Genomic DNA, 10,815 nt, shown 5'->3' on the forward strand with positions numbered 1-10,815 from the left:
TTATTATTATTGTTATTATTATTATTATTATTATTATTATTGTTATTATTATTATTATTATTATTATTATTATTATATAGATATATAGATTATAGATATAAATATATTTTTTAAATTGACCTAAAAAATTAAATAATATATTTTCAATTTGCGATTTAAAATAAAACTTAATATTTATGAGATTATAAATTATTTCATTAAAAAATAAAAGAAAAAACTAAAGTCAATCTATTTTTAGTTATAAAAAATTACAAGATTATAATTTTTTTTTTTAGGTTTAAAACTGCTTTGCTACCATAAATATATGACATCCTCAGTAAGGCTTTAAATTTATTTTGCGTTTGATGAAGATTTCTACAATTTATTCAAATAATTGTTTGAATAATCAAATTTTACCTTAAATAGGACTTCTTGTTTATTTTATCTTTAATTTGGTTTCTTCAGTTCGTATTTTTTGACTGTGACCAAAATTAAAAGGATACCAAAATATTAGGTTTTGTTACCTAGTTTAAATAAAGAACTACTAATTTATTATATTTAATTTTTAAGTGATTTTAAATTATTAAATATAAAAATTAGTAAATGACAGTTTTGTGTATTGTAAAATTTTTTAATGAAGGGCAAAAAGTTCAATTCACTTTTCCAAAGGGCTTCACAATTTTAATATATTATAGATTATAGATATAGATATAGATAAAGCCAAGATACTTAAAACTTCCTTTTTTTGAATGACTTGAATATGTCGGGCCTCATTATCCAAATCTGAATCATACATCACTGAACTTGGAATGAAAATATTTTATCTTGAACTAAATGTCAATCCAAAATTTAATAGGCCAAGCTAATTAATATGATTTCTTGACCTAATTTTGTCAGACGCTTCCACATGTTTAAGGCATTATAAATAGGAATCGAGACATCATCATGCTTTAGTGCATTGGTGTGAGTTAAAGAAACGTTTGAAAGATCAACTTAAGGTATTATTTTTAATTTTTTTCTTTCTAATCGAGATCATTTCATCTATGATCTAACAATTTGATTTTGTAAAGAAGTAGTTTGATTTTACACAAATTCAAATCATGTCACAGATAAAATTTTGGTATTACTTAAATAGGAGATGGATAGATCGAGAGGACGAACATATCTTTGAATTATACGCAACTGGCCCTAGCTAGGTGATTTATATAGATCATCTAAAAAAGAGTTAATGGAACATTTTAAGGGTTGCATCGTGCTGACCCAAGTGAAAAAGTTAAAAATTCCGTCGAGGATGTCCAAGATTTATGTCTATATATATAAAGTACTTTTATAACTTATAATGCAGTATAATTTTCTCTATTCAATCCACAATAGTTCAACAACTTAACCCATTTTCATAAATAATAGTAATAATTTTATCTAGTCAAAATATAATCTCGTGTTTAATTGACCACCCTCTATGTAGCTCCGCCGCTAGTTGACCCTTCTCATGTTTGTTCAAATCCTTGCTCATTTCCTTTACCAAACAGAAGATGGAGTTGCGCACGCAAATCATTGCGGCAGATGAGTTTATAATCACACGTCGCACTGGCAATCATCATCCTACCATTTGGGGAGACTATTTTCTAACATATGCTGATATTCCGGTAAATAAACACTTTTTATACCATCAATATACAAAACAAATTCATTTGAGTAACATATATATATTCCCAAATAGGGAGCTAATGAGGGGGAGGAAACGCAACACGAAGACCTAAAAGAAGAAGTGAGAAAGATGCTAGTGATGACTCCTTCAAAATCTTTGCAAAAGAATGATCTCCTCAACATAATCCAACGTCTTGGAGTAGCTTATCATTTTGAACGTGAGATTGAGGAATCATTGAGTTATATGTACACTCATTATGAAGAATGGCTTGGTGAAGTTGATGGCAACGACCTTTATGCTATTGCTCTATGTTTTCGATTACTTAGGCAACAAGGTTATTATGCATCATGTGGTAAGTATCATTCAATTTAAAGGATGATAAAATTAGTTCATGAAAATATGATCTGTCTAATTCGCTCAAAATTTGAAGCAGGTGCTTTTAGGAAGTTCATTAACGACAAAGGAAATTTCAAGAATGAATTGGTTAACGATGTACATGGAATATTGAGTTTATATGAGGCAGCACAATTTAGAGTACATGGCGAAGAAATTATGGATGAAGCACTGAATTTCACCATCACTCAATTAAAACTGATTTTGCCTAAATTGAGCAACTCTCAGCTTGCACAACAAGTCAATAATGCACTGAAATTTTCAATTAAAGATGGTGTGGTGAGGGTAGAAACAAGGAAATATATATCATTTAACCATGAAAATGAGGTGTTACTAAACTTTGCCAAATTGGACTTCAACATTCTGCAAAAGTTGCATAAAAAGGAGCTATGTGGTATCACAAGGTAACTCACTGGTGCACCTTCACCTTTGTTTGTAAAACTTATTTAAGTAGTACTCTTTCAAGTGAAATAATGGTTTACTCAAAAAAAATTATTGAAGTTAAGCTTCACTTTTTTTTCAAGTAAAATTTATTTTGATCAAACACAACCTGTGTTCCAAAAATTATATTAAGTTCCAACTTCAAATTTAAGTATTCTTTTCTTTAATGTATCAATTTATACTAAATACACGAAACACACAATTTGTTGTAGGTGGTGGAAAAAATTGGAAATAGTGAAATCATTACCTTATGTAAGAGACAAATTGGCAGAGGCTTACTTTTGGAGTTTAAGTGTCTACTTTGAGCCTCAGTACAGCGTTGCAAGGAAATTATCAACAAAAATTGCATACTTCCTTACTATTATTGATGACACATATGATATCTATGGGACATTGGATGAAATTACTTTCCTCACAGACGCGATTGAAAGGTAATATATATATATATATATATATATATATATATATATAACGTACAACAATATTTTTATTGATGTGTTACAGTACATATATATCATTTGATTGATTTGATGTTCGTCATATTTATATATGTAGGTGGAATATTGATGCTTCAGAACAATTACCACTATATATGAAGATTGTTTACTGCAATCTTCTTGATGTTTACAATGAAATTGAGAAAGAGTTGACAAATGAAAACAAGTCATTTCTAGTAAACTATTTCATAATAGAGGTATAATACCAATGATAATTATGCCTCAAATCCTATGAAGATTTGATATATCTTGGCCCCAACTAAGAACAGAATGAAGCATGTTTCACTAATATAATTATTTATTGATTATTTTTTTTAGATGAAAAAGGTGGTGAGGGCTTACTTTGAAGAGGCAAGATGGTATCATGAGAAGAAAGTACCAACAATGGAGCAGTATATGAAGAATGGAATTGCATCAAGTGGTTACCTGTTGCTAGCAACTACGTTTTGGTTAGGCATGGGAAAGCAAGCAACTAAAGATGCACTTGATTGGATAACAACTGAACCTCCAATACTTGTTGCTGCCTCTCTCATTGGAAGATTACTCAATGATCTTAAATCACATGAGGTACATATTGGTGTATATGTAATTATTGAATTAATTTATTTATAATGATAGTTATTTTATACTATGAGTATGTTAAAATTGTTCACGCTTATTTCATTTTGACATTTTAACAGACATTTTTTGTTCATTAGACACTTCAATTTTAGTAAATGCCTACCTATTAATTTATCTTTTATTTTGTTTGTTTATATTGTGTATGTAGGAAGAACAAAAAAGAGGAGATGTAGCTTCTGCAGTTGAATGTTATATGAATGAATATAGTGTCACAAAGGAAGAAGCATACATGAAAATAAGGAATATGATAGAGAATTATTGGAAGGTTTTGAATGAAGAATACCTCAAACACACTGATATTATACCAAGGGTTTTGCTCATGTCTATAATTAATTTTACAAGAGCAGTAGAGTTCCTGTATAAAGATGAAGATGCTTATACCTTTTCTAAAAATAACTTGAAAGACGTCATTTCTGCGATTATAATTGATCCTATTACATAGATCGAGACCATAAAAAAAGAAGAGGAGGAACAAGAAAAAGAATCACATTTCTCTAGAATGCTTATATTTGGATAAGTTAAGGATTGTTCAGTTACTTGTATTATTAGTATAATAATAAATAAATAAATATTCTAATATTAAATTTCGCATTAATAGGCAGGTGTCTGTTTCTACGTTAACAATATCCACATGAATTATGCTGTAAACCTCGTATTACCGTTGTAAGAAATAATAATTCTTGTATGTAATGACATATTTTGTGAATCCGACGCTATCGAAAATATTTTGGATGAGTTTGAGAATTTTAGGGGTTTCAAAAAGCCACATAGTTGAGTTTGATAAAAAATTTGATGAGTTTAGTGTCAGATGGCAATTTGGACTGCTACAATAGATTCGAAATGTCGAATTTGGGTTAATAGTGTGGTTGGTTCACATTTGAGGCCTTTATTTTACATTTCGATTTTTCATTTGCAAATATAAAAAAGGGGTACTGGGGGTTAATTTATTGAAACAATATTTTTTTCAAAAATCGAATGTTACTATTAAGTTCAAAATACTGAAATTAGCTTACTAGCATATATGATTTATTTTTATTGTGTAATGGCCCAACCCATTAGTGATATTGTTCGCTCTAGGCCTAGATTCACATGATTTTAAAATGTGTCAAAGTAAGACCTGTTTATTTATATGCCCAACATCTCTCATGTGATTTAAAATGCGTCATTAGGGAGTAAGGCTTATTTACTTATTGTAATGACTCGATTTTTCAAGTCATGATGGCGCCTACCATAACCTATCAGTAGTCAAGCCAACCCATAGTCCGAAATGACTAGTAACAAAATACTCAATAATATAAGAAAAAGAATGCAGGATGAATGAGATAAGAACCATTACATAAGTGAATCACCCAAAACCCGGTGATATTAAGACAAAAGCTTCGATATATCAAGAATACCAAGATGAAATGTCAAAGGAATTACACTGATACAACTTATCTCTAATTAAAATATAGAGACTAGTCGAATACATAAGAGAGAGATAATTAATACTCCGAATGTCAGGAGCTCACTATAAGTCTTTGAACCAAGGATGCTCCGTACGACGCACACATCAACAACGGTAACTCGTTCTATGATCTGCAAGCTGAGTGTACTATGAGTGCCAAACGAGTGGTACTCAGTAGGCAACTACCAACTGAGCTTCAAAGGTAAAACAGATATATACAACATATAAACTGAATGAAAACTACACCCAAGAGTCCAGAAATCATATAACAAGTCAATGTGAATAATAAGGGTCATCAACTATCTTGTTCAAGTCCAACAGTCTAACATAATAAGACTAAGGAAGTATCAAGGGTAAACTATCCTTTTATAGCTACATTCAATAGATGTTACTGTTATACCATATATCCCATGCTAATATACAAATGAAGGGAGAAAGAAAGATATATAGCAATATACAAAGCGAATAAATGCATATACAATAAGAACAATAAAGAAAGGGATATACGATAGTGTCATAGCTTTTTATAACTAGATTTATATATATACAAATGCATACACATATACGCATGAGGTCAACTCAAAGAATAACCTAGATCATTATATCTTCTTTTAAAGACCTTATTAACATACTATAAGGGTTTAATACTTTTGAACTCAGGGTTTCCAATCCACATGGCTAGACATGATATAATAGTGCATAATAGTGCTTTGAAAATATAGAAGAGTTTGAATACATACCTCGAATACTTATACTGGATCAATGACCAATCTGTCATAAGATAGCCATAATAATGATCATAACAATAATAATAACAGTATCAATATCAACGTGAATAACCGGCTACTCCGGACAATCAAATACCTAACCGATCCTATACATATCCCACCGGCTCAGACTCAGAAGGTTAAATCAACATACAATAACAAACGGCATATTATTCACCCAAATCTTTGCAATCGTCCTATACCGGCTGATAAATATTGGTACATACTGGTGATAGGCAATGCACATGCAAGAAGGGATGCAAGCTAAACAATCAATATCAATAATCTCATCATAAATGTCATCATCATGACCATCATCATCATGATCAACCTCCGGCCTTTCCGGATATCAATACATCATCATAGTATTCTCCAACCTTGACGGGTATCAATATATCATCATAGTATTCTTTGGCCTTTTCAGACATCAATATATCATCAAAGTATCCTCTCACCTTATCAAAAATTAATAATAATCAAAGTATTCTCCGGCCTTGCCGAGCATCAATATATCGTCAAAGTATCCTTTGGCCTTGTCAGGCATCAATATATCATCCTAATCATCAATGTATAAATATAGGTATAAAATAGGTGCACAGACTCAAGCCAGTATACACGTAACCATAATCATAACATAACAAAGATAACTATCTTATCATTATATTCTATCTGCTCATTATTAACTAGCCAAGACTCATTATTATACCTATAATACCATGTATTTTCCTAGCATAATTTAAGTCCCAATATATGAGTATTCATATATAATTTTTTTAAAACACTCAGTATTTTTTAGTTTAGAGCCTGCCAATGTGTAGGAAATTCAACTAGCTTTCCAACGATATAAAATTTTCCCAAATTTGATGACCGGGTAAGAGGTTATGGCGATTTTAAGTTTCGGTTGTTAAACACCGTCATTTTGGTCACTAGCATATTGCGGAGCTAGTCTAAATGAAAATTGTCAATTTTTAGTAAAGGACCATGATCATGGCGTGTCATGCCAAGGCTCAAAATAGCAACTTTTCTTTTTCAGTGTTCCATCGCGATACCAGCACATCGTGGTGAGATTTCAGGTCCCAACCAAAGTGGCAACGCGATACCATCATGTCGCGCCACAATGTATAATCTTAATTGTCACTTTTAGTAGCCTGGTGTGATAGTGACGCATCACACCGGAGCCAAAAATCGGGATATTATATTTCTAGCTCGAAGTTTAAAATTTGTTTTGGGGTATTTGAGTCTTTTTACACAGCCCTAATCAACCTAAAACACGAAATTTAACCCCTAATTGGCCTGAATACTTATCATTTATTAAATTCCTCTCAAAAAATTTAAAGATCCTCTTTTCAAGAACAAGAAACCCTAGCTCTCAAATTCAAGGCCAAATCTCAAGAACTCTTCATCAATCTTTTCAGATTTATTAACCCAGGTATGGTAGATGTTCATCCATGGGTCCCTTTCACCCATAGAGTTCAAGCATCCAATTTAATTTACAAATTATGATCTTTTCAAGTTGTTTTGATTTTAAACTATGATTTCACCCATGAACTACGATTTTACACCATGTATGATTGAAATTAATGTTGTTATTTACTTTCCCACATTCTATTGCTATCATTCATTGAATTAAATCATGACTTAGTGTTATTGATGTTGAAATCATGCTATTATTTCAAGTTTTATACTATTTCCATGATTTGACCAAACTATGAACTACAAGTGTTTGATAAAATGCCTACGAGAATAAATGTTTGATAAAAGCCTTCATGTTATGTCCCTTAAGCTTTGGTGCTGTTTTGCTATTTTTGCTATCAAGTCCCGGGGGTTGTGAATACCCAAAAATTTAGCTGTTTTATCTAGTCTCAGTACATTACAGAATAATCTCAAAATATACTATAAGCATTATCAGAACAGATAAAGATCATAATCAGTTAGGCTCAGAATTGTTTAGTATTCCAGTGTCATTTAGTAGGAAGTAAGATTTAGCACCGAGCGAGTACAGGGATGATGGCTTCCCCATCAGATAGACAGAGTCATTAGTAGCAGTCTCTGTACTCCAAAACTACATAGCCAGCGTAGGATATGAGAAGTCACCCCTCAGATTAGGCTTGACTATCTCGTAGGGGTCACCCATTAGTTCAGGCTTGACATCCTTAGTCCTTCTGGATAGTACCTCAGTATATTAGATCCACACAACCAGAATTAGTACCCGTGGCACGGAATTAACGCCTTTCCAACTGGGATTACAAGTTGGATCCCGATTATCTCAAATTGGGGCATGTCGGCTAGATGATACCTCTCATAGTCTCAGTCATAGTTTCAGTTACAGTCTAGTCCTACAATAAGTTCACACATTCAGTCTTAGTATTGTTTGACCAAAACATCCAAATATTAGTTATTTCAGTATTTCAGTTTACATATTTTACTCAGTTCATGTTATATGCTTGGTCATGTAACCTCAGTATCTACAATTTTTTATGTATCTTCAATATTTACATACTTTCATGCATACATAATATCTACAGATTTCATGCTCTCTATTTAGTACTCTATGCTTTACATATATATTCAGATAATTATTATTCCTGTTCATAAAACCATGCATATCAGCCTATCATATTTAGCTTACCAGTATATTTAAAGTACTGATCGCATACCCTTTTTTGCGCTATGATGTATTATATCATAGATTCTGACGCCTAGTTCTAGGACCTCGCTTAGATATTTCAGACTATCAGCAGTAGCCGTGGTGAGTCCTCATATTTTAAGGACGGATTATTTTATTTTATGTTATCAGTCTAGTAGCTAGTAGAGTTAGTTGGGGCCTATCCCATCAACTCATAGTCTTATAGTTTAGAGGCTTTTCAGACACTACAATCAGTTATTCAGTTTACCTTAGATTTTAGTACTTTATCAGACTTAGTTATTTCTACAGATTCATAATTTAGTAGTTGTTTCAGTTATTAAAGCCTTATGGAATATCAATTATTCTTCCACATTTATGATTATATTATTTAATGCTCATAGCAGATACCAGCTCATGGGTTAGCTTGTGGTCCCTCAAGATTATAAGCACCGTGTGATGCCCAGGGTGTACTCTCAGGGCATTAAAAACTTGGTATTAGAGCCTAAGGTTTTAAAGTGTACTATAAAGTCTGAAAGCCACGTCAAGCAGAGTCTTGTACATGGGTATGTAAGAAAGAGGCTACAAGTGTTTAGGAAAAGTTTCCCTTCTTTCAGTATTTATGTCGTAAGAGTGAGCATGAGCTAAAGTTAAACTCTCAGTCTAATACGTTTCTTCCTTCTGTTTATAGAACATGTCTCCCAAGAAAAATGAAAGAAGAACAGGAAACCAACCAGCATATCCGTCCATCCGGGCAGATCCTTTGGATGAGTAGCTCAGAATGAATGACCAGCTGTTGTTTCATCCAACCCAGTGGCCAATACTGCTGCAACAAAAATTCAGAACTTCACCCGAATGAATCATCCTTCCTTCACGGGATACAATTTGAAGAGGATCCCCAGGAATTCTTAGATATAGTTCAGAAGGTAATGGATGCTATGGGGGTGACATCTAGTTAGAGTGCCGATTTAGCTGCATATCACTTGCAGAATATAGGCCATACTTGGTTTAAGTAGTGGAAGGTTGATAGGGGTGTCGATGCAGGGCCTGTAGAATGGGAGGAGTTTGCCATAACTTTATTAGGCAGATTCTTCCCATTAGAGTTGAGGGGGGCCAAAGTGTTAGAATTTATTAAGTTGAGGCAGGGCAGCATGAGCGTGAAAAATTATTTCCTCACGTTTGCTCAGTTAGCTAGATCTGCACCTCATATGGTAGCTGACAGCAGGTCCAAGATGAGTAAGTTTATGTCTAGTATATCTGACATTACGGTCAAGGAGTGCAAGATACAATGCTGATTAGGGAGATGGACTTTTCTAGGCTGATGGTATATGCTCAACAGATAAAGGAGTAAAAGATTAAGGAGAGGGAGAGAGAAAACAAGAGAGTTAGGATGAGTAGTTTTAATTCCAGCCAGCCAAGGTCAGAAGGTGGTAACCGTCCTGAGTTTTATCAAAGTTCTTCAACCCCAGCACCTTCTTCAGCCAGTGCCCTAGTACCCAAATTCAAAAATGATAATCGGGATAGGGCAGTAGGCTCTAAGTCCCAGGGAAGTGTTAATAGTTCCCATACAAATCCTCTATGTCAAAAATATGGAGAAACCATCAGGAAAAGTGTAGAGCGAGTAGTGATGTATGCTGTAGGTGTGGCAAGCCAGGCCATGGAATTCGAAAGTATTGAGTAATTGCTAAGAAAGGTAGGGATTTTTACCAACAGGGCCATTCCTATCAATCGTCAGTTCCATCCGGTCGCCTAACTCAGCAGGGTGCTGCTTCTAGTGCTACCAGTGGTCAATGTTCGAATAGATTATATGCTCTTCAGCCCCGCCAAGATTAGGAAAATTCTTCTAACATAGTTACTGGTATGTTATAGGTCTTTCACTTACATGCTTATGCTTTACTAAATTGTGGAGCTTCTCTTTATTTTATAACTCCATATATAACCGTTAACTTTAGAGTTAGTCCTAAAACTCTAGCAGAGCCCTTTTCAATGTCTACCCAGTAGGTGTTTCCACTGTAGCCAGGCAGGTATATAGGAACTATCCGATCATAATATCTAAGAAAGTTACCTCAGTTGATCTTGTGAAGTTAGAGATGACAGATTTTGACGTCATTCTCAGCATGGATTGGCTCTACTCATGTTATTCCTCAGTTGATTATAGAAATAGAATAGTTCATTTTTAGTTCCCAAATGAATGAGTCCTTGAATGGAGAGGTAATAATACAACGCTTAAAAGTCAGTTGATTTTATACTTTAGAGCGATAAAAATGACATCCAAAGGATATGTTTATCATCTTGTGCAAGTCAAAAAGACTAGCTCAAAAACTCTAACCCTTGATTCGATTTTAGTAGTTAGGGAATTTTCAGATGTTTTCCCTAAAGATCTTCCCGGAGTTTTCCCA

The 10,815-nt window shown here is 33.2% G+C and overlaps 1 protein-coding gene across 2 annotated transcripts; it reads left to right on the top strand.

Annotated features, from left to right (window-relative positions):
• The first annotated feature begins 942 nt into the window (after nucleotides 1–942).
• Nucleotides 943–4,056, top strand: LOC107847007 (terpene synthase 17-like). Of its 2 annotated transcripts, none has more exons than XM_047396718.1 (8): nucleotides 943–977; nucleotides 1,445–1,625; nucleotides 1,700–1,979; nucleotides 2,061–2,424; nucleotides 2,674–2,892; nucleotides 3,017–3,155; nucleotides 3,277–3,525; nucleotides 3,728–4,056. In XM_047396718.1, exons 2-8 carry the CDS (start codon nucleotides 1,512–1,514, stop codon nucleotides 4,019–4,021), a joined length of 1,659 nt encoding a protein of 552 aa, XP_047252674.1. In that variant the 5' UTR covers nucleotides 943–977; nucleotides 1,445–1,511; the 3' UTR covers nucleotides 4,022–4,056. The 2 variants fall into 2 exon arrangements, with proteins under 2 accessions (XP_047252674.1, XP_047252675.1); XM_047396719.1 differs by having other exon boundaries at nucleotides 949–977; nucleotides 1,509–1,625.
• Nucleotides 4,057–10,815: the final 6,759 nt, after the last annotated feature.

This window comes from Capsicum annuum, chromosome 9 (assembly GCF_002878395.1).
Source record: "Capsicum annuum cultivar UCD-10X-F1 chromosome 9, UCD10Xv1.1, whole genome shotgun sequence".
Classification (NCBI taxonomy): domain Eukaryota; kingdom Viridiplantae; phylum Streptophyta; class Magnoliopsida; order Solanales; family Solanaceae; genus Capsicum; species Capsicum annuum.

Bases quoted from the DNA above. Each gene is read 5' to 3' on its own strand.
- LOC107847007 (XM_047396718.1), top strand. From the start codon at position 1,512: ATGGAGTTGCGCACGCAAATCATTGCGGCAGATGAGTTTATAATCACA. The intron at 1,626-1,699 runs GTAAATAAACAC...ATTCCCAAATAG, and splicing joins TAACATATGCTGATATTCCG to GGAGCTAATGAGGGGGAGGA. The intron at 3,156-3,276 runs GTATAATACCAA...TATTTTTTTTAG, and splicing joins TAAACTATTTCATAATAGAG to ATGAAAAAGGTGGTGAGGGC.